Genomic DNA, 24,621 nt, shown 5'->3' on the forward strand with positions numbered 1-24,621 from the left:
ACAGTGGAACTGGATAAATGAGAGGGGTCACAGGGGAACTGGATAAATGAGAGGGGTCACAGGGGAACTGGATAAATGAGAGGGGTCGCAGGGGAACTGGATAAATGAGAGGGGTCGCAGGGGAACTGGATAAATGAGAGGGGTCACAGTGGAACTGGATAAATGAGAGGGGTCACAGGGGAACTGGATAAATGAGAGGGGTCACAGTGGAACTGGATAAATGAGAGGGGTCACAGGGGAACTGGATAAATGAGAGGGGTCACAGGGGAACTGGATAAATGAGAGGGGTCGCAGGGGAACTGGATAAATGAGAGGGGTCGCAGTGGAACTGGATAAATGAGAGGGGTCGCAGGGGAACTGGATAAATGAGAGGGGTCACAGTGGAACTGGATAAATGAGAGGGGTCGCAGGGGAACTGGATAAATGAGAGGGGTCGCAGGGGAACTGGATAAATGAGAGGGGTCGCAGGGGAACTGGATAAATGAGAGAGGTCACAGTGGAACTGGATAAATGAGAGGGGTCACAGGGGAACTGGATAAATGAGAGGGGTCGCAGGGGAACTGGATAAATGAGAGGGGTCACAGGGGAACTGGATAAATGAGAGGGGTCGCAGGGGAACTGGATAAATGAGAGGGGTCACAGGGGAACTGGATAAATGAGAGGGGTCGCAGGGGAACTGGATAAATGAGAGGGGTCGCAGGGGAACTGGATAAATGAGAGGGGTCGCAGGGGAACTGGATAAATGAGAGGGGTCGCAGGGGAACTGGGTAAAGCACAGGCATGGCGGTACTGTCACAAAAAGAGATTTTATACATCTTAGAAAACAAATGAAGAATACATGCTCCCCCTCACTAGATTGTCAACCAGGTTAGAGCTATACAAAAAAAAACATATAGTAAAAAAAATATTTTTTATGTGCTGTTTCTTATAGAAGCAGGGCTGACAGACCACATCTGGGGCCCTAGGCAATAATATTTTGAAGCCCCCCTCCCCTCTCCTCATGGCAGTGGAGCAAGACATTTTTTAAAAGCTAACTTCCTGCAATTGTACACATTTTGCCATGGGGCAGAGATAAAAAAATGTTCCGTTTTAAAGCTAATTTCCCAGTTGGTAATCCGGCCTTGGATATGAAACAGTTCTCTGTCTATGCCATGACCATTCTACTGTAGGCTGTGTGTACTCTTTTCACAAGCTATTTGTAGTCTACAGCACTTTTGAATTGCATTGACAAAAAGACAACTCAATAAAAAATGATTTGTTAATAAAACGTAAACTAGTAAAAGGTGAATGTAAAATGTAGTTGTTAGGATTATGGCCATAAAATGTACTTCTGAATCCCTGAAGAGGGACCTGCAGTATTTATTTTTCCCTTTATTTAACCGAACAGTGGATTAACTGGTCTAGGAACAGTGGGTTAACTGGTCTAGGAACAGTGGGTTAACTGGTCTAGGAACAGTGGGTTAACTGGTCTAGGAACAGTGGGTTAACCTGGTCTAGGAACAGTGGATTAACTGGTCTAGGAACAGTGGGTTAACTGGTCTAGGAACAGTGGGTTAACTGGTCTAGGAACAGTGGGTTAACTGGTCTAGGAACAGTGGGTTAACTGGTCTAGGAACAGTGGGTTGACTGGTCTAGGAACAGTGGGTTAACTGGTCTAGGAACAGTGGATTAACTGGTCTAGGAACAGTGGGTTAACTGGTCTAGGAACAGTGGGTTGACTGGTCTAGGAACAGTGGGTTGACTGGTCTAGGAACAGTTGGTTAACTGGTCTAGGAACAGTGGGTTAACTGCCTGTTCAGGGGCAGAACGATAGATTTTTACCTTGTCAGCTCGGGGATTTGATCTAGCAACCTTTCAGTTACTGGTCCAACGTTCTAACCACTAGGCTACCTGCTATAACCACTAGGCTACCTGCCCCAGTATCCCCAGTATCATAATATTTAACTTATTGAGAACACAGTTAAATAAGGAGTTAATCCACATTTAGTTTAAAACATTCACCAACTACTTTACGGTACATTTCTTCCATATCTTCCTCTCTGCCATAGCATGAAAATGTTAGTGGATTTTCTCGTAATATTTGATAATAAATCTAAAATAATACCACTGGAGTAAATGAGGGATACAAAGTGTATTGAAGCAGGTGCTTCCACACAGGTGTGGTTTCCTGAGTTAATTAAACAATTAACATCCCATAATGCTTAGGGTCATGCATACAAATGGCTGGGCAGGCCATTTATTACGGTTACCATGGCTACATCCCCATAAGATGACAATGCCCCCCATCCCACAACAGGGCACGAGTGGTTTGATAAGCATGAATACGATGTAAACCATGTGCCGTCTCAGTCACCAGATCTCAACCCAATTGAACACTTTACGGGAGATTCTGAAGCGGCGCCCTGAGACGGCGTTTTACACCGCCGCCACCAAAACACCAACTGGTGGAATTTCTCCTGGAATAATGGTGTCGCAAGCCCTCCCAACAGAGTTCCAGACACGTGTAGAATCTATGCCACGGTGAAGCTGTTCTGGCTGGTGGTGGGCCAGCGTTCTATTGAGACGATATTGATGTTGTTTTTATTTTGCAAGTTACCTCTATGTGCCCATAATGTGCCATTGGTTGGACATGTCTAGTTAGTGCAGCCTTACCATAGAGACGTTATTAGCCGCTTGTAGCTGGATAATGCTGTTTAGCAAGCTACTTAGGTCATAAGATTGTACAAGATTTTAAAACTTTTTCAGACATTTAGCAGACGGCTCTTATCCAGAGCAACTTACAGGAGCAATTAGGGTTAAGTGCCTTGCTCAAGGGCACATCGGCATTTTTTTTTTTTTTTTTCACCTAGTCAGCTCTGGGATTCGAACCAGTGACCTTTCGGTTACTGGGCCAACGCTTAAAAGTGTGGTCTTTGTCATAACCTAAACAACTGCCCTGATTTCCCTGACACTAGCTACATAAAGTCAATTAGTTGTTACCTGAGACAGTCGTATAGCATGCAAACGATAACATTGACACGGATGCATTCTCGGTGATGTGTTTGTCTCAGTAAGGAAGTAACACCATGCAGTGAGGCCCAGGTGTTATTTGGTCGATAGAAGATCCAGGGGCTGTTTGGATGTTCTACAGAGGCACAGATTGTGACTTAGGACCTTGTTCAATAGGGGAGTTACTTTTCATTCAACTTGAAAGATTCTGTTTGTATGTTAGCTTGACAAAATGTTCTGTAAGCATTTATTGTGTATTTTTTTCGCCATTTGTGGTTTTCATTTACTGAAAGAAAATGGCATGAAAATGTATTGCTTTAAGTACTTTTTTCCTTAATAAAATGAATTATTTGAGCACCTTTTTAAACCATTTTAAAGGTCGAAAGCAGCTATTTTTATCGCAATGTCTAGCATTTCTGGGTAACAATTTAACTACCTTAGTGTGATTGTTTTCAATTAATATGGTCAAAAAGAAAAATAGCTTTGTAGCAAAAAGCAATTTCTCAAGCAAGTGTCTGGAAGTGGTTCTGAGTGAGAAGGGGGAAACTGAAGACGAGCTGTTATTGGCAGAGAGGTCTGGAACTCTCTTTCTTATTGGTCTATATTAACTCATTTACCACATGGTGATGTCACCATGTGAGGCCAAAACTCCCTCTCACCAAAACAGGCTGAAATTTCAGGCAGTCTTTTCAAACAGCTCTTACCACTAAAAGGATATATATATATATATATATATATATATATATATATATATATATATATATATATATATATATATATATATATATATAAAACACAGGAAATCACATTGTTGACTGTACTTAAAAAGACTGAGTCAGGATACTCTACTACTGCCCAATGCCTTATGATTACTTTAATCCATTCCTGATCCTTTCTGTGTTCACATCCCATTTAGTCTGGTTAAAAACAGCCAAAGGCCGTGAAAGGCAGAAATGACACGTACCACAATGCAGATCTAAGTGTTTTAGTTCCATCAGATATGAATGAATTGGTGGTTTACTGTATTTAATGTACTTTAGTGGACCATGGCTGAGTCCGATAGACGTGCCAACCTGAAGGAGGTACAGAGACAGGACATGACATCTGCATGGAACTTTTGAACAAAAAAAGGGGCTTTCATGTTAGCCTGGTCTCAGTTCCGGATGGGTTTGTGCTGTACATCGAAACAGCTGTAGGAGTTGGATATACAGCACACGTTGATCTGGGGACAGAATACTTTAATGTGAAATGCTACTGAGAACTAATTGTAGAGTTTTACTGAACTGCAAATTATTACAACGAGTCATTCAAATACTTCTCTTGCAGTATTATTCAACAATCCCAAAAATAAATATTGTTAATTCTGTCATGTTGAGGGAAGCAAAACTGTTATCATTCTTATGTTCTGGTATATGTAAAATGTGAAATATATTCTGAAGTAAAATTCAGAGATATTTTCAATAAATGTATAATTAAATGAATTGTTGTTGCTCTACTGTTTTGCAGTGCAGTTATTTTTTTCCAGTATTCTTGAAATGCCTTAGCAACAGTCTGACACATTTTGCCTTAGCAACAGTCTGACACATTTTGCCTTAGCAACAGTCTTGACACATTTTGCCTTGGCAACAGTCTGACACATTTTGCCTTAGCAACAGTCTGACACATTTTGCCTTAGCAACAGTCTTGACACATTTTGCCTTAGCAACAGTCTTGACACATTTTGCCTTGGCAACAGTCTGACACATTTTGCCTTAGCAACAGTCTGACATATTTTGCCTTAGCAACAGTCTTGACACATTTTGCCTTAGCAACAGTCTTGACACATTTTGCCTTGGCAACAGTCTGACACATTTTGCCTTAGCAACAGTCTGACACATTTTGCCTTAGCAACAGTCTTGACACATTTTGCCTTAGCAACAGTCTTGACACATTTTGCCTTGGCAACAGTCTGACACATTTTGCCTTAGCAACAGTCTGACATATTTTGCCTTAGCAACAGTCTTGACACATTTTGCCTTAGCAACAGTCTTGACACATTTTGCCTTAGCAACAGTCTTGACAGATTTTGCCTTAGCAACAGTCTTGACACATTTTGCCTTGGCAACAGTCTGACACATTTTGCCTTAGCAACAGTCTGACACATTTTGCCTTGGCAACAGTCTGACACATTTTGCCTTGGCAACAGTCTGACACATTTTGCCTTAGCAACAGTCTTGACACATTTTGCCTTGGCAACAGTCTGACACATTTTGCCTTAGCAACAGTCTGACACATTTTGCCTTAGCAACAGTCTTGACACATTTTGCGAGGAATGTTGTAATGCACTGTAAATAGAAGATTTTCTACGGGTGGGAAATATACTGTGTTGAAGATACTGTATGTTCCTGTATTTAAATGCCACATTGATATGAATTAATATATTGTTCAAATGCCCAGTCAAATAAAAAATACAATTGTACCTTTTGCCTAATCTGTAAGTAAAGTTGTAAATATTATATAATAATCACAATAATAACAGACCTGATAATAAGCCAAAGCACAATCAACACGTCAAAGACGAGGGGAAATTAACTGAGTCGTGTATTCTATCCCTCTCAGCACTGCCTGGACTGCGCAAAAAATGCAAATGCTTTCCGTTTGAGTTATATTAGGTTTTATTTTAATCATTTTCATCGAACTTAACTAAACGACGGAGAGTTTTGACTGTGTGATATTAGATAGCTTCTTGTGTAAATATTTTCTGTCTGGATTTTAATGACCTGAATGTTGCAAACCATTGACCTACTGCCAAACAAACTATTTTGTGTGTCTGTCTAATGAATGAGGATGCATGCACCTTTTCCAGCAAGAACCTCTCCGTGGATGCTGCAGTGTACCCAAGTGGCGTCGGGAGCAACTGCTGGCACGCGCGTTACGACTCCACTATGTCTCCCTGTCATGGCTTTTGCTCCACCATCATCGGGGGGGTGTAACGGATGTGAAACGCTATTTAGCGCGCACCAACTAGTGGTGGTGCGGGCTAAATCAATCGGTGACGCCACTTGCTCTGAGACCTTGAAGTAGTGGTTCCCCTCTGTTTCAAAGGTCAGTGAAACGAGGCTACTCAGGCGAGAAAAAAACTCACCCAAATGTTTAGCCCCGTTGGAAAATATTATAATTATTATTTTAAATGTGAATCACATTTTTATTTTGCGTACCCCCGACGGCATTGCGCGTGTACCCCAGTTTGGGAATACCTGCCTGTTTCAGCCCAACATTAAACCACGGTATCTAGGATTTCATAACACGCCTCTGTTAGCTATCCCAACCAGACAATTCTCATCGGACCCGGGATTCAAACCTGCAACCCGTATTATTTTATTAAAGTAATAATAAGGGATTCCGGTTGAAATCCATAGACAAATATACAGGTCAGTTTGCTTATCTCTCCCTCAACTTCAACACAAGGAAGGAGCTGATCGTGGACTACAGGAGACAGCAGAGAGACCAGGTCATGAGATCAGGAAAAACTCCAGGCCCGAAAAAAGACACTAACTCATTTTTCCACACGTGGTGCCACCTCTGGCTCATTCTGACGTCTTAATATCTTGTTCTTTATTATTATTATTAAACCTTTGGATTATGTGCGTATTGTTATTTTGTATTGCTAGATATTACTGCACTGTTTGAACTAGATACATAAGCATTTTGCTGGAACTGCGATAAAACGGTACGTAGCCGTACTTCAATGAGATTTGATTCCACTTAAAACACCATCTGGCTCAATCATGGGGCCCCATGAGGGCAATTCAATTCAAAGGGCTTTATTGTCAAAGCAAGTGAAATAGATAATAAACAAAAGTGAAATAAATAATATAAAATGAACAGTAAACATTACACTCGCAAAAAGTTCCAAAGGAAATAAAGACATTTCAAATGTCATATTATGTCTATATAAAGTGTTGCAACGAATGCAAAAGGGAAAATGAATAAAAAATAAATATGGGTTGTATTTACAATGGTGTTTGTTCTTCACTGGTTGCCCTTTTCTTGCTGCTGGGATGGTAAACTGGTATTTCACCCAATAGATATGGGAGTTTTCAAATTCTTTGTGGGTCTGTGTAATATGTGACTGACTTGCCTAGTTAAATAAAGGTAAAGAAATAAAATAAAAAATATGGTCATACATTTGGCAGTTGGTTCGGAAGTGCAGCTCAGTTTCCACCTCGTTTTGTGGGCAGTGAGCACATAGCCTGTCTTCTCTTGAGAGCCATGTCTGCCTACGGCAGCCTTTCTCACTAGCAAGGCTATGCTCACTGAGTCTGTACATAATCAAAGCTTAAGCTTAAGTTTAGGTCAGTCACAGTGGACAGGTATGCTGCCACTGTGTACTCTCTGTTTAGGGCCAAATAGCATTCAAGTTTGCTCAGTTTTTATGTTAATTCTTTCCAATGTGTCAAGTAATTATATTTTTGTTATCTTATGATTTGGTTGGGTCCAATTGTGTTGCTGTCCTGGGGCTCTGTTTGTGTTTGTCAACAGGACCAGCCTGCTTCTCCAGGTTCATCTCTCTGTAGGTGATGGCTTTGTTATGGAAAGTTTGGCTCCATCTAGTAGGCAATACCAGCGTGACCCCACCACCTCGTCCCTACTCACTGCGTGGCGTCATTAGAAAGCGCCCTACAACGGCTATTATAGCGTTATTTTTTTATTTACCTCAAGCTGCGTCCCGCAATGGAAGTAAACAGGGACGAAGCAGAGCGTTGCATTGACATTGCAACTGCTGCATTAACAAATAATCAAGCAGAGAAGGCTGTTAGGTTTCTAGAAAAGGCACAGAAACTTTTTCCGACGGATAAGGCGAGAGGTAAGAGACGGCCGCTTGAGAAGCGACATGAATGCCAGCTAGCATCCAGGCTATATTTTTTCTTGGGAAATTGAGGGCCCTCTATAGTTACGAAAATACGTTACCCATCTCGCTGCTATAGCTAGCTTATTAGCGCCGAGTTTTCATATAAAACATCTAATCTGTCTGGATGTTGCATTGTCACTGTTGTAGTATACACAGTCCGTTTAATTCTGCTGGTTATATTAGCGAGCTACCTAACGCTAGTTATGTAGTCAGTACATTCAGTTGCACCCAATCTCATGTTGCTAGTTAAATACAAACGGTGTAGCTGCATAGCTAGCGGTCTTTGACGCTGTTACTTCGAATAACTCACTCCGTGTGCTTCTGACTGTACAAGAGGGAGATGTCATCAGAGATTTGCCCCAATGGGCCTGCTCAGTGGAGACGTTTCTGGGGGGATACTACGATACTCTAATGTTCCTCTCCATCTGTATTTCCAGCACTGCTGGACTTGATTGCAAAAAATGGTTTCACCCCTGGTCACGACAACCAGTCAGGAGGAACCAGTGATGGCACTGGGCCGAGGCAGCGAAGACCTGGGGAGGAGGACCAAGGAGAGAAGGCCTCGCAGACAGCCAAATCCTACACCTCAGATCAACTGGATGCTGTCAAGAAGTAGGATGCATGGAATTTAGTATCATTGCAATTATTATCATATATAATGTAATTACAAGGAAAGTGAAGGGAAAGGACAATTAGTCAGTTGCACAACTGAATACATTCAACCAAAATGTGTCTCCCCTCATCTAACCCAACCCCTCTGAATCAGAGAGGTGCGAGGGGTTGCTTTAACCCAACCCTTCTGAATCAGAGAGGTGCGAGGGGTTGCTTTAACCCAACCCCTCTGAATCAGAGAGGTGCGAGGGGTTGCTTTAACCCAACCCCTCTGAATCAGAGAGGTGCGAGGGGTTGCTTTAACCCAACCCCTCTGAATCAGAGAGGTGCAGAGGGTTGCTTTAACCCAACCCCTTTGAATCAGAGAGGTGAGGGGGGTTGCTTTAACCCAACCCCTCTGAATCAGAGAGGTGCGAGGGGTTGCTTTAACCCAACCCCTCTGAATCAGAGAGGTGCGGAGGGTTGCTTTAACCCAACCCCTTTGAATCAGAGAGGTGCGAGGGGTTGCTTTAACCCAACCCCTTTGAATCAGAGAGGTGAGGGGGGTTGCTTTAACCCAACCCCTCTGAATCAGAGAGGTGCGAGGGGTTGCTTTAACCCAACCCCTCTGAATCAGAGAGGTGAGGAGGGTTGCTTTAACCCAACCCCTCTGAATCAGAGAGGTGAGGGGGGTTGCTTTAACCCAACCCCTCTGAATCAGAGAGGTGCGAGGGGTTGCCTTAATCGACATCCATGTCATCCCTGCCCGGAGAACAGTTGTTGGGGGTTAAATGCGAAAGGTCGCTGGATTTTTCATCCAACACTCTTACCCGTTAGGCTACCTGCCGCCCAACGTTCCTGCTGAGCTGGGACCATATATATATATATATATATATTTGTTGATAAAAGCATCTGCTAAATGGCATGTTATATTGAAACTGCGTCAAGGCTTCTAAAACATTAACATCAAACATCTTTTTAACTCCCACTTTCCACAATGAATCTTCCTTATCAGAACATGAAAATATCTTGATGTCTTTATAGTTTTCTTCTTTGTTTCCAGAATAAAACAGTGTAAAGACTTCTATGAGATTCTTGGAGTGAAGAAAGATGCGTCTGAAGATGATCTCAAGAAGTCATATCGAAAATTAGCGTTGAAATTCCATCCCGACAAAAACCACGCACCGGGTGCCACTGAGGCGTTTAAAGGTACGCCCCTCAAACCATACTTATTTTCTTAATTATTAGAATGTGATAACCAGTCAAAGGATCCGGTTTGACGGACACAGATTAAGCCTAGTCCTGGACTAAAAGGTGTTAAACTGAGAATGCTTTCTAGGCTAATCTGTATCCAGGAAACCGGTCCAATGAATTGTATATCATTTAATGTAATTTGAAGGTACCCAAAAAGGTGTTTGTTTCCCCCCAGCTATTGGAAATGCCTATGCCTGCCTGAGTAATGCTGACAAGAGGAAACAGTATGACCAGTGTGGTGAGGAGAAGAGACATCCGTCAAGACAGGGCCAGACCAACGGCGACTTCCAGGCCGATATTTCACCAGAGGACCTCTTCAATATGTTCTTCGGAGGGGGTTTTCCAGCAAGTGAGTGACACACACACACACACACACACACACACACACACACACACACAGTCATTAGAGACCATTACATCTACATATTTTACTGCCACCTCCACTGCTAATGCTTTATTTATTGGTCGTCTGTTTTGCTTCTCAAGGCAACGTTCATGTATACAGAAATGGGCATCAGAGGCCAGCGGGGCAACGGGGACAACAGAGAGAGGTATGCCAGTGTTTTTTTTTTTTCGTGATTGCACATTTTCCAGTTCAGGTCTTTAAGTAGATACATTTAGCCATTTTCTAATGGCTTTCTAATGTACTGCTGCTGTACAGCAGGGGGAGTCCTTGTTGTTTTTGCACTGCAAACTGAGAATGATCTACTTGGGTAGAACTGTGTTGTTACACTACGTGACCAAAAGTATGTGGACACCTGCTTGTCCAACATCTCATTCCAAAATCATGGGCATTAATATGGAGTTGGTCCCCCCCCCCTTTGCTGCTATAACAGCCTCCACTCTTCTGGGAAGGCTTTCCACTAGATGTTGGAACATTGCTGCTATAACAGCCTCCACTCTTCTGGGAAGGCTTTCCACTAGATGTTGGAACATTGCTGCTATAACAGCCTCCACTCTTCTGGGAAGGCTTTCCACTAGATGTTGGAACATTGCTGCTATAACAGCCTCCACTCTTCTGGGAAGGCTTTCCACTAGATGTTGGAACGCTGCTGCTATAACAGCCTCCACTCTTCTGGGAAGGCTTTCCACTAGATGTTGGAACATTGTTGTGGGGGCATGCTTCCATTCAGCCACAACAGCATTAGTGAGGTCTGACACTGATGTTGGGTGATTAGGTCTGGCTCGCAGTCGGCGTTCCAATTCATCCCAATGGTTTTTGATGGAGTTGAGGTCAGGGCTCAGTGCAGGCCAGTCAAGTTCCACTTTCGCACCGATCTCGACAAACAATTTCTGTATGGACCTCGCTTTGTGCACAGGGTCATTGTCATGCTGAAACAGAAAAGGGCCTTCCCCAAACTGTTGCCACAAAGTTGGAAGCACAGAATCGTCTTAAATGTCATTGTATGCTGTAGCGTTAAGATTTCCCTTCACTGGAACTAAGGGGCCTAACCCGAACAATGAAAAACAGCCCCAGACCATTATTCCTCCTCCACCAAACTTTACAGTTGGAACTATGCATTGGGGCAGGTAGCGTTCTCCTGGCATCTGCCAACACCAGATTCGTCTGACGGACTGCCAGAAGGTGAAGTGTGATTCATCACTTCAGAGAACGTGTTTCCACTGCTCCAGAGCCCAATGGCGGTGAGCTTTACACCACTCCAGCCGACACTTGGCATTGCACATGGTGATCATAGGCTTGTGTGTAGCTGCTCGGCCATGGAAGTCTATTTCATGAAGCTCCTGACAAACAGTTCTTGTGCTGACGTTGCTTCCAGAGGCAGTTTTGAACTCTGTAGTGAGTGTTGCAACCGAGGACAGACTATTGTTATGCTCTATGGGCTACATCGCTCGGCAGTCCTGTTCTGGGAGCTTGTGTGTCCTACTACTTCACGGCTGAGCCGTTGTTGCTCCTAGACGTTTCCACTTCAATATAACAACACTTAGTTGCCCGGGGCGGCTCTAGCAGGGTAGACATTTGATGAACTGACTTGTTGGAGAGGTGGCATCTTATGACAGTGCCATGTTGAAAGTCACTGAGCTCTTCAGTAAGGCCGTTCTACTACAAATGTTTGTCTGTGGAGATTGCATGGCAGCGTGCTCAGTTTTGTATACCTGTCAGCAACGGGTGTGGCTGAAATAGCCGAATTCACTAATTTGAAAGTGTGTCCATGTACTTTTGTACATATAGTGTGTGTGAAATTAGCCTGTGCAAAGTGGATTGCTAGGCTTAAGGTCAGTAGTTGGTTTTGCAGTGTTACCAGTTAACTCTAACTAACCTGTATAGTTTACCATGTCAGTTTGTCATTGTTGTTGTTGTCTAACTAACCTGTATAGTTTACCATGTCAGATTGTTGTTGTTGTCTAACTAACCTGTATAGTTTACCATGTCAGTTTGTCGTTGTTGTTGTTGTTGTCTAACTAACCTGTATAGTTTACCATGTCAGATTGTTGTTGTTGTCTAACTAACCTGTATAGTTTACCATGTCAGGTTGTTGTTGTCTAACTAACCTGTATAGTTTACCATGTCAGTTTGTCATTGTTGTTGTTGTCGTCTAACTAACCTGTATAGTTTACCATGTCAGGTTGTTGTTGTTGTTGTTGTCTAACTAACCTGTATAGTTTACCATGTCAGTTTGTCATTGTGTCGTCTAACTAACCTGTATAGTTTACCATGTCAGGTTGTTGTTGTCTAACTAACCTGTGTGTTGTGACTTTCAGGGAGGCTTTGCGCTCTTTGTCCAGCTGCTGCCCATCGTCATCCTAGTGGTTGTGTCAGCTCTCAGTCAGATGATGGTCTCCGCCGCCCCCTACAGCCTCAGCTTCAGGCCGTGAGTCTAACCCCTGACCCCCCCCCACACCTGGATAATCACCTCATGGAGTAGCCTGGTCTTTATTTATTTCACCTTTTATATAACCAGGTAGGTCAGTTGATAACAAGTTCTCATTTACAACTGCGACCTGCCCAAGATAAAGCAAAGCAGTGCGACAAAAACAACAACAGAGTTACACATGAGATAAACAAACGTACAGTCAACAACACAATAGAAAAATCTATATACAGTGTGTGCAAATGTAGAAGATTAGAGAGGTAAGGCAATAAGTAGGCCATAGAGGCAAAATAATTACAATTTAGCATCAACACTGGAGTGATCGATTTGCAGATGACGTTCAAGTAGAGATACTGGGGTGCAAAAGAGCAAGAAGATAAATAACAATATGGGGGTGAGGTAGTTGCGGGTGCTATTTACAGATGGGCTATGTACAGGTGCAGTGATCGGTAAGCTGCTCTGACAGCTGATGCTTAAAGTTAGTGAGGGAGGTAAGAGTCTCCAGCTTCAGTCATTTTTGCAATTCGTTCCAGTCATTGGTAGCAGAGAACTGGAAGGAAAGGTGGCCAAAGGAAGTGTTGGCTTTTGGGGGTGACCAGTGAGATATACAGTGGGGCAAAAAAGTATTTAGTCGGCCAACAATTGTGCAAGTTCTCCCACTTAAAAAGATGAGAGAGGCCTGTAATTTTCATCATAGGTTACCTGCTGGTCAGGATGATATCTAAGAGGGTGCCCATGATTACGGATTTAGGGTTGTACCTGGTAGGTTCCTTGATAATTTGTGTGAGATTGAGGGCATCTAGTTTAGATTATAGGATGGCCGGGGTGTTAAGCATATCCCAGTTTAGGTCACCTAACAGTACGAACTCAGAAGATAGACGGGGGCAATCAATTCACATATGGTGTCCAGGGCACAGCTGGGGGCTGAGGGGGGTCTATAACAAGCGGCAACGGTGAGAGACTTGTTTCTGGAAAGGTGGATTTTTAGAAGCTCGATTCGTTTGGGCACAGACCTGGATAGTAAGACAGAACTCTGCAGGCTACCTCTGCAGTAGATTGCAACACCGCCCCCTTTGGCAGTTCTATCTTGTCGGAAAGCGTTATAGTTAGGGATGGAAATTTCAGGGGTTTTGGTGGTCTTCCTAAGCCAGGATTCAGACACGGCTAGGACATCCGGATTGGCAGATTGTGCTAAAGCAGTGAATAAAACAAACTTAGGGAGGAGGCTTCTGATGTTAACATGCATGAAACCAAGGCTTTTACGGTTACAGAAGTCAACAAATGAGAGCGCCTGGGGAATGGGAGTGGTGCTGGGGGCTGCAGGTCCTGGGTTAACCTCTACATCCCCAGAGGAACAGAGTAGGATAAGGGTACGGCTAAAAGCTATTAGAACTGGTCGTTTAGTGCGTTCGGAACAGAGTAAAAGGAGCAGATTTCTGGGCGTGGAAGAATAGATTCAAGGCATAATGTACAGACAAGGGCATGGTAGGATGTGAGTACAGTGGAGGTAAACCTAGGTATTGAGTGACGATGAGAGAGGTTTTGGGAATGTTCCAACCAGGATTAATGGACATCTGGAATTTTGGAAAATTTACCGGAGTTTTGCAACCCTAGCTGTGCTGTCTTAAACTCCTATAGTCAGATATCTGACTATGCTGTATTATTACACAACTTCCCCCAGAATAATGCAATCATTTGATGAGTCTTCTTTCCTTGTATTACAAAATGCTGAACTGTCTTTGATTATCCTCCAGTTGCTATGTTATCCTGCTATGACAATGGATTTCACAATTTGGAAATTTTTTGGAAAGGTTGGTTTTCAGCAGTTTTTTTTTGTGTTTGCTAGCTGTATTAGTTTGACTTGGGTGGTGAGATGGCACCCTATTCCCTATATAGTGCATTATCCCTATGGGCTCTGTTCAATGGTAGGACACTAAATAGGGACTAGGGTGCCATTTGGAACACCGCCTGGTAGTCTTTAGGGAGGTCACAGGTCATAGATTGACTTTAGGGGAAAGTAGTCGTCAGCATGGACTCTTTGTCCCGTGTTTAAGGCCCGGTGATGAATGGCCCGTGTTTAAGGCCCGGTGATGAATGGCCCGTGTTTAAGGCCCGGTGATGAATGGCCCGTGTTTAAGGCGCGGTGATGAATGGCCCGTGTTTAAGGCCCGGTGATGAATGGCCCGTGTTTAAGGCGCGGTGATGAATGGCCCGTGTTTAAGGCCCGGTGATGAATGGCCCGTGGTTAAGGCTGGCCCATGGTGAAGGCTGGCCCATGGTGAAGGCTGGCCCGTGGTGAAGGCTGGCCCGTGGTGAAGGCTGGCCCGTGGTGAAGGCTGGCCCGTGGTGAAGGCTGGCCCGTGGTGAAGGCTCAGTGATGGCTGGTAGGCTTGAGCAGTATACCAGGGTATTTGGAAAAAGCCACGGTATGGTTTTTCAATACCGTTAAAACGATTTATTTGTAATTTCTCAATAAATGTGAATATGTGTAGCTACTTTTTAAATTAATACCCGCAGTCAACTTGTGCAATAAGGGAAAGTGTGATACCTAGTCAGTTGTACAACTGAATGCCTTCAACTGAAATGTGTCTTCCTTATTTAACCCAACCCCTCTGAATCAGAGAGGTGCGGGAAGCTACCTTAATCAACATCCACGTCATCGGTGCCCGGGGAACAGTGGGTTAACTGGTCTAGGAACAGTGGGTTAACTGCCTTGTTCAGGGGAACAGTGGGTTAACTGGTCTAGGAACAGTGGGTTAACTGGTCTAGGAACAGTGGGTTAACTGGCCTAGGAACAGTGTGTTAACTGGTCTAGGAACAGTGGGTTAACTGGTCTAGGAACAGTGGGTTAACTGGTCTAGGAACAGTGGGTTAACTGGTCTAGGAACAGTGGGTTAACTGTCTTGTTCAGGGGAACAGTGGGTTAACTGTCTTGTTCAGGGGAACAGTGGGTTAACTGTCTTGTTCAGGGGAACAGTGGGTTAACTGTCTTGTTCAGGGGAACAGTGGGTTAACTGTCTTGTTCAGGGGAACAGTGGGTTAACTGTCTTGTTCAGGGGAACAGTGGGTTAACTGTCTTGTTCAGGGGAACAGTGGGTTAACTGTCTTGTTCAGGGGAACAGTGGGTTAACTGTCTTGCTCAGGGGAACAGTGGGTTAACTGTCTTGCTCAGGGGAACAGTGGGTTAACTGTCTTGCTCAGGGGAACAGTGGGTTAACTGCCTTGTTCAGGGGAACAGTGGGTTAACTGTCTTGTTCAGGGGAACAGTGGGTTAACTGTCTTGCTCAGGGGCAGGACGACAGATTTTTACCCTGTCAACTCCGGGATTCGATCCAGCAAACTTTTGGTTACTGGCCCTACGCACCTAACCAACAAGCTATCACCACCAATACCCTACTCCTCTGTCTGTCTGTTATCACCACTGTTACTGTCGTGTGGGAGACTATAGTGATTGTGTCAGAGAGTAGTTGAAGGGATTGGTGTTGGTGGGTTGGATCATGTGAAGCTGCTTCACTGGGATGGCAGGTAGCCTAGTGGTTAGAGCGTTGGGCCAGTAACTAGCAGGTAGCCTAGTGGTTAGAGCATTGGGCCAGTAACCAGCAGGTAGCCTAGTGGTTAGAGCATTGGGCCAGTAACCAGCAGGTAGCCTAGTGGTTAGAGAGTTGGGCCAGTAACCAGCAGGTAGCCTAGTGGTTAGAGTGTTGGACCAGTAACCAGCAGGTAGCCTAGTGGTTAGAGAGTTGGGCCAGTAACCAGCAGGTAACCTAGTGGTTAGAGCGTTGGGCCAGTAACCAGCAGGTAGCCTAGTGGTTAGAGCATTGGGCCAGTAACCAGCAGGTAGCTTAGTAGTTAGAGCATTGGTCCAGTAACTGAAAGGTTGCAAGATCGATTCCCCGAGCTGACAAGGTAAAAAAAAAAAATCTGTTGTTCGGCCCCTGAACAAGACAGTTAACCCACTGTTCCCTGGTAGGCCGTCATTGTAAATAAGAATTTGTTCTTAACTGACTTGCCTAGTTCAATAAAAATTATTTATAAAATTCACTCACTACTCTCTCTGTCTTTCTGTCTCTGTCTCTCTGTATCTCTCTCTCTGTCTTTCTCTCTGTCTTTGTCTCTCTATCTCTCTCTGTCTTTCTGTCTCTCTCTGTCTCGCTGTCTCTGTATCTCTCTCTGTCTCGCTGTCTCTGTATCTCTCTCTCTGTCTTTCTCTGTCTTTCTGTCTCTCTATCTCTCTCTCTGTCTTTCTGTCTCTCTCTGTCTCGCTGTCTCTGTCTCTCTGTCTCGCTGTCTCTGTATCTCTCTCTCTCTGTCTCGCTGTCTCTGTATCTCTCTCTCTCTGTCTCGCTGTCTCTGTATCTCTGTCTCGCTGTCTCTGTCTATATCTCCATCAAATTCAGGTCTATTGGACACACCCACAAGAGGTACACGGAGACCTTGAGGGTGCCGTACTATGTGGGAGACCACTTCTCCAGGGAGTACAACGGACTGAACCTGAAGACTGTGGAGAGGAGTGTGGAGGATGACTACATCTCCAACCTCAGAAACAACTGCTGGAAGGAGAAACAACAGAGTACGTTCACATTGTAGTGTGAGAATAACATGGTCATTTAGCAGACACTTCCAGAACGGTCAGCGTGGACAGTGACACCTAATTCAGTATGTTGATCCGTGTGGGAATCGAACCCACAACCCCATACTCTTAGAACTACAGCTGCTGGAAGCAGAAGTAGGTTGATTTTTCTAACAAGCTTCTTCTCCGTTGACCTTTTTTGTCTGTCTTTGGGATGATGAAGTTGTACTATTGATGAATCAATATTCTCCAAATCAGATGTTATTGGTCATGTACACGTGTTTAACAGATGTTATTGGTCATGTACACGTGTTTAACAGATGTTATTGGTCATGTACACGTGTTTAGCAGATGTTATTGGTCACGTACACGTGTTTAGCAGATGTTATTGGTCACATACACATGGTTAGCAGATGTTATTGGTCACATACACATGGTTAGCAGATGTTATTGGTCACATACACGTGTTTAGCAGATGTTATTGGTCACATTCACATGGTTAGCAGATGTTATTGGTCACATACACGTGTTTAGCAGATGTTATTGGTCACATTCACATGGTTAGCAGATGTTATTGGTCACATACACATGGTTAGCAGATGTTATTGGTCACGTACACATGGTTAACAGATGTTATTGGTCACGTACACATGGTTAGCAGATGTTATTGGTCACATACACATGGTTAGCAGATGTTATTGGTCACGTACACATGGTTAACAGATGTTATTGGTCACGTACACATGGTTAACAGATGTTATTGGTCACATACACATGGTTAACAGATGTTATTGGTCACGTACACAGGGTTAGCAGATGTTATTGGTCACGTACACGTGTTTAGCAGATGTTATTGCGGATTTAGTGAAATGCTTGTGTTTCTAGCTCCAACAGTGCAGTAATATCTAACAATACACACACATCTAAAGTAAAGGAAGGGAATTAAGAATATATAAATATTTAGACGATCAATGTCAGAGCGACATAAACTAAGATACATTAGAATAGGATAGAATAGTGTAAACATATGAGATGAGTAATGCAAGATGTGTCAACATAAAGTGACTAGTGTTCCAATATTAAAGTGGCCAGTGATTTCAAGTCTATGTACAGTAGGGCAGCAGCCTCTCTGTGTTAGTGACGGCTGTTTAACAGTCTGATGGCCTTGAGATAGAAGCTGTTTTTCAGTCTCTCTGTGTTAGTGGTGGCTGTTTAACAGTCTGATGGCCTTGAGATAGAAGCTGTTTTTCAGTCTCTCTGTGTTAGTGGTGGCTGTTTAACAGTCTGATGGCCTTGAGATAGAAGCTGTTTTTCAGTCTCTCTGTGTTAGTGGTGGCTGTTTAACAGTCTGATGGCCTTGAGATAGAAGCTGTTTTTCAGTCTCTCTGTGTTAGTGGTGGCTGTTTAACAGTCTGATGGCCTTGAGATAGAAGCTGTTTTTCAGTCTCTCTGTGTTAGTGGTGGCTGTTTAACAGTCTGATGGCCTTGAGATAGAAGCTGTTTTTCAGTCTCTCGGTCCCTGCTTTGATGCACCTGTACTGACCTCGCCTTCTGGATGGTAGCGGGGTGAACAGGCAGTGGCTCGGGTGGTGATGATGCACCTGTACTGACCTCGCCTTCTGGATGGTAGCGGGGTGAACAGGCAGTGGCTCGGGTGGTTATTGTCCTGGATGATCTTTATGGCCTTCCTGTGACATCGGGCGGTGTAGGTGTCCTGGAGGGCATTTAGTTTGCCCCCCGTGGTGTGTTGTGCAGACCTCACCACCCTCTGGAGAGCCCTGCGGTCAATTCCACGTGGCTGGCTACTTTTAAAATTAATGTGTACTGGAGGAGTGTTTTAATAATTTAGTTTGGAGGCTTCAGGTGTTCTGATCCGACCTTAACCGGTTGTGTCCCGTTTGCTATAACGTAAGATGGATAACACAGTACCAGAAAGTGATATCCTCTGTGAAGAAATAGCACTACTTCACATGCAGAGGAGGCTGGTGATGGGAGGACGGCTCATAATAATGGCTGAAATACAGTGACTGGCATGTAGGGACCTAAAAAAAACATATATATATTTTTGTTGCCTGATTCTGTTTTTTCCGTGTTGTTTTCCCAGGTTTCAATTTCCTACAGTTTCATGTTTTTGCTCTCAATCAAGTCCACAACACTGCTTAAACCACATCAGGAGAACACTTAAGGTCTGGGATTATGTTGATAAATGTTTGGGTCTAGTTACCATTTTAATTCCAGTGTACTGAGGCTGTTTGTTTTAGAGGTGTTTTTGTAAAACGAAATAGCCACAATAATCATCCTCATATGGTTCTGCCAGGTCAGCACAGCCTACTTCCTAGATGACATTTAATGTGAGAAGGATTTTGGATAAGGAAAGGATTTCCCATGTCCAGAAAGATCATCGCTAGCGGCGACACACCACACATACAGACGGGGAATTCTCATTGGGTATTTCCTGCAACTTTCTGAAGAGCCATCACTGATTCATTCTGTTCACGTCTTATGATAAACTTAATTTTCAATTAATTTACTTGATTCCCTACTAAGTTCAGTACATTGTTGGATTCCGTTTTAATGTCTGGATTCCGTGATTCCGTCCTCATTCTCAACATTGCGGATTTTCTCGGACCCTAGGAATGGTACAATTCCATTTATTCTGTTCCAGACATTACTATGAGCCTGTCCTCCTATTTTAAAGTGCCAGCCACCGCTGTTTCCATGGCAGGGGGAAAGGCACACAGCAGTTTTACATTACAACACATCATTCAGATTATTGGTTTTCTGGGTAAAATGCAAAGGAATTAGGATCCTCTTTTCAGCCTCTCTATTGTACTTCCTGTTATCTTATTTAACTTGTATTGTACTTCCTGTTATCTTATTTAACGTGTATTGTACTTCCTGTTATCTTATTTAACTTGTATTGTACTTCCTGTTATCTTATTTAACTTGTATTGTACTTCCTGTTATCTTATTTTACGTGTATTGTACTTCCTGTTATCTTATTTAACTTGTATTGTACTTCCTGTTATCTTATTTAACTTGTATTGTACTTCCTGTTATCTTATTTAACGTGTATTGTACTTCCTGTTATCTTATTTAACTTGTATTGTACTTCCTGTTATCTTATTTAACGTGTATTGTACTTCCTGTTATCTTATTTAACTTGTATTGTACTTCCTGTTATCTTATTTAACTTGTATTGTACTGGACGCCCAAGTAGGCGTTTGTCTTAGACTACATCACAGTTCTGCTCCCTTTTCCCAAGGTGTCCACTTGCTCACTTTCTTGCATGGATTTAACGATAGTGGAAACTCACTCCAGACAATGCTTACAACAATCATATGCTTTTAAATCCACGACAGGGAGCGCAGACTTCTGGGAAATATTGGGGACTGAGCCGTTGTACTTTTGTTGTTGTGTTCCAGAGGAGGGCCTGCTGTATCGAGCTCGCTATTTTGGAGACAATGAGTTGTACCAGAGGGCTCAGAAGATGGGTACACCGAGCTGCTCCAGGCTGTCTGACATCTCCGTTTCCTTGGGTGGTTAAATATAAAGGAAGGCTGTTGATCGCCACACTGATAGGTAAGAGCTCACCACTAAAACAACCCAAAATGGCACCCTATTCCCTTTCTAGTGCACTACTTTTGACCAGGGCCCATAGGACACTATAGGGAATAGGATGCCATTATGGACTCAGGCACAGTCTGTCTCTATATAAGGCTCTGTTGTTGTAGTGTCCCCATTGGGTTAGTTATGAAGTCCTACTGAACTATGTACAATGGCAAGAAGAAGTATATGAACCCTTTGGAATTACCTGGATTTCTGCATAAATTAGTCATACAATTTGATCTGATCTTCTAGGTCACAACAACAGACAAACACAGTCTGCTGAAAGTAATAACACACAAACAATTATACTTTTTCATGTCTTTATTGAACACACCGTGTAAACATTCACAGTGCAGGGTGGGAAAAGTATGTGAACCCTTGGATTTAATAACTGGTTGACCCTCCTTTGGCAGCAATGACCTCAACCAAACGTTTTCTGTAGTTGTGGATCAGACCTGCACAACGGTCAGGAGGAATTTTGGACCATTCCTCTTTACAAAATTGTTTCAGTTCAGCAATATTCTTGGGATGTCTGGTGTGAACTGCTCTCTTGAGGTCATGCCACAGCATCTCAAATGGGTTGAGGTCAGGACTCTGACTGGGCCACTCCAGAAGGTCAGGACTCTGACTGGGCCACTCCAGAAGGTCAGGACTCTGACTGGGCCACTCCAGAAGGTCAGGACTCTGACTGGGCCACTCCAGAAGGTCAGGACTCTGACTGGGCCACTCCAGAAGGTCAGGACTCTGACTGGGCCACTCCAGAAGGTCAGGACTCTGACTGGGCCACTCCAGAAGGTCAGGACTCTGACTGGGCCACTCCAGAAGGTCAGGACTCTGACTGGGCCACTCCAGAAGGTCAGGACTCTGACTGGGCCACTCCAGAAGGTCAGGACTCTGACTGGGCCACTCCAGAAGGTCAGGACTCTGACTGGGCCACTCCAGAAGGTGTATTTTCTTCTGTTGAAGCCATTCTGTTGATTTACTTCTGTGTTTTGGGTCGTTGTCCTGTTGCATCACCCAACTTCTGTTGAGCTTCAAATGGCGGACAGATAGCCTTACATTCTCCTGCAAAATGTCTTGATAAACTTGGGAATTCATTTTTCCACTGATGATAGCAAGCTGTCCAGGGCCTGAGGCAGCAAAGCAGCTCCAAACCATGATGCTCCCTCCACCAGACTTTACAGTTGGGATGAGGTTTTGATGTTGGTGTGCTGTGCCTTTTTTTTCTCCACACATAGTGTTGTGTGTTCCTTCCAAACAACTCAACTGTAGTTTCATCTGTCCACAGAATATATTTCCAGTACCGCTGTGGAACATCCAGGTGCAATTATGCAAATTTCAGATGTGCAGTAATGTTTTTATTGGACAGCAGTGGCTTCTTCCGTGGTGTCCTCCCATGAACACCGTTCTTGTTTAGTGTTTTACGTGTCGTACGTAGACTCATGAACAGAGATGTTCGAGATTTCTGTAAGTCTTTAGCTGACACTCTAGGATTCTTCTTAACCTCATTGCTCATTCTGCGCTGTGCTCTTGCAGTCATCTTTGCAGGACGGCCACTCCTAGGGAGAGTAGCAACAGTGCTGAACTTTCTCCATTTATAGACATTTTGTTTTACTGTGGACTGATGATCATCAAGGCTTTTAGAGATACTTTTGTAACACTTTCCAGCTTTATGCAAGTCAACAATTCTTCATCTTAGGTTTTCTGAGGTCTCTTCTGTTCGAGACATGGTTCACATCAGGCAATGCTTCTTGTGAACAGCAAACTCACATTTTGTGAGTGTTTTTTTATAGGGCAGGGTAGCTCTAACCAACATCTCCAATCTCATCTCATTGATTGGACTCCAGGTTAGCTGACTCCTGTTTTAGCTTTTGGAAAAGTCATTAGCCTACGGGGGTTCAAATACTTTATCCAACCTACACTGTGATTATTTAAATGATGTATTCAATATAGACAAGAAAAATACCATGTGTGTTATTAGTTTAAGCCGACTGTTTGTCTATTGTTGTGACTTAGATGAAGATCAGATCAAATTTGATGACCAATGTTTGAGAAATTCCAGGTAATTTCAAAGGGTTCACACACTTCTTCTTACCACGGTATGTTATGAAGGTCTACCTAACTATGTTATGAAGGTCTACCTAACTATGTTATGAAGGTCTACCTAACTATGTTATGAAGGTCTACCTAACTATGTAACTTATGAGTCCCATGAACAGAGTGCACATGTCGAAACTGAATTGTTTTTTGCTCTCTCTTTTTTAGGTAGTTATATCGAAACCGCAAAAAAACAAAACAATTTTATTGCCTGTAAATACGTACGCTTTTCAACATTCGGGACTGTGACTTCACTGCACACCAAAACTCGGACAGACTCTCTCTCTCCTTGAGTTGGAGATCTCGTATGGCGAAGAAGAAAAAGAAGAGGAGAATGACCTAAAGTCTTGTTGAGGAAGAATGAAAGCCCTCTGTGTTGATGATCATGGTGATGTGTCATGAAGTGACTGTGCTCTGTTACAAGCTGACTGTTTTACAAATGCACTGTTAGGGACTCCTGCTTTTACCCTCTTACGTCCTAAATGCCACACTATTTACTATATAGTGCACTACTTTTTTTTTTTTTTTTAAATCCGGGCCCATAGGGCTCTGGTCACAAGTAGTGCAGCATATAGAGAATAGGGTGCTAATTTAGGATGCACCCTCGAGTCAGATGATGTAAGGGCGGTGTTATAATCAGGAAATACTCCGATCAGAAGTGGTTCGTTATAGATGTCCTCCTTTTAGCTAGTGATACTTCCGAGATATTCATCTTTTATTTCGATCTGGTGAAAACATCGAAGACAGTTGGTTTCCTGATTTTATACTTTATACGTAAATTATGATTTTCACTATGCAGGGATTATATATATTCTCCTATCAGAGTCAGTAAGGTAAACATACACCTCTCGGAGACATGTACTGAGCCATTTTAATTTTGCAGACCTATGTATTTACAATGAGTGAACCCAGTGACTGAGAAAGTAATTTTATTTATTGTTGGAATTCTAAAATATAAAAAATGTTTTTAATCAAGATTTTCTTCATTAGAACACAACGGCTATCTAATAAAGTAGGTCTTGCTCACGATGACACGTCCATATTATGTTTTTACTCAAACAGGGAAAATAAATATTCTACGTGCCCCATCTGTCATTCTTCCTCTCTGTGTGTGTGTGTGTGGGAGAGCTGGGAGCTGGACAAGTGCCCAGACCAGTGAGTGCATTACTCATCAAAAAAATTGGCTTGTACAACAGTGACTAGCTGTAGCAAAGACGTGAAGATGTGCACGTTTTCTACCAAACCAGGTGGCCGCTGTTGTGCACGTTTCCCAGGGACGGCTTCATTCCACAACGCTTCAGTATCTACAATATGTATTTAAAACCACAAGCAAATCAATGGTGAGGAACTAGAAGTAATAACAATGAACATCTACCCTGGGGCCGGTCGGTTTTTATATACTTCTCAGTACTCGACTGCCCTTTTTAGAACAGACGTCTTCCAAGGAAATGTGTCTCATATACACAGGCCAGTTCTTGGGATACTGCAATATATTTCTCAGTTTATGGTCAACACCTGTAGTTCACTCTCTGTATCGCTAGAGGGCGCTAACGCAAGGAGAAAAACAAGTGGAGACAAAGGCCCTTCAATGAATGGAGAAAAACAAAAAAAATGCGCCTGTGTTGCAAAGAATCCTAGTATCTAATGCTGTGTTGCTTCATGATCCTTCAGAACTATTCATGTTCCAGTTCATCTAATGATGAGCCTTTCCTACTCTGGCTGCTTTTACACAATACACAGGCAGATAAATGTGGATCATTTGTCCCAATTAGATATAAGATCTAAAGAAG

At 43.2% G+C, this 24,621-nt stretch overlaps 1 protein-coding gene across 2 annotated transcripts; it reads left to right on the forward strand.

The window, feature by feature from the left end:
• Positions 1-7,509: 7,509 nt before the first annotated feature.
• LOC110510825 (dnaJ homolog subfamily B member 12) lies at positions 7,510-23,921 on the forward strand. Of its 2 annotated transcripts, none has more exons than XM_036988386.1 (9): positions 7,510-7,834; positions 8,317-8,491; positions 9,534-9,679; positions 9,900-10,073; positions 10,211-10,275; positions 12,446-12,555; positions 16,953-17,125; positions 20,551-20,707; positions 23,000-23,921. In XM_036988386.1, exons 1-8 carry the CDS (start codon positions 7,702-7,704, stop codon positions 20,670-20,672), a joined length of 1,098 nt encoding a protein of 365 aa, XP_036844281.1. In that variant the 5' UTR covers positions 7,510-7,701; the 3' UTR covers positions 20,673-20,707; positions 23,000-23,921. The 2 variants fall into 2 exon arrangements, with proteins under 2 accessions (XP_036844281.1, XP_036844285.1); XM_036988390.1 differs by lacking the exon at positions 23,000-23,921 and adding an exon at positions 19,230-19,311 and having other exon boundaries at positions 20,551-20,600.
• Positions 23,922-24,621: the final 700 nt, after the last annotated feature.

This window comes from Oncorhynchus mykiss, chromosome 1 (genome assembly GCF_013265735.2).
Source record: "Oncorhynchus mykiss isolate Arlee chromosome 1, USDA_OmykA_1.1, whole genome shotgun sequence".
Classification (NCBI taxonomy): domain Eukaryota; kingdom Metazoa; phylum Chordata; class Actinopteri; order Salmoniformes; family Salmonidae; genus Oncorhynchus; species Oncorhynchus mykiss.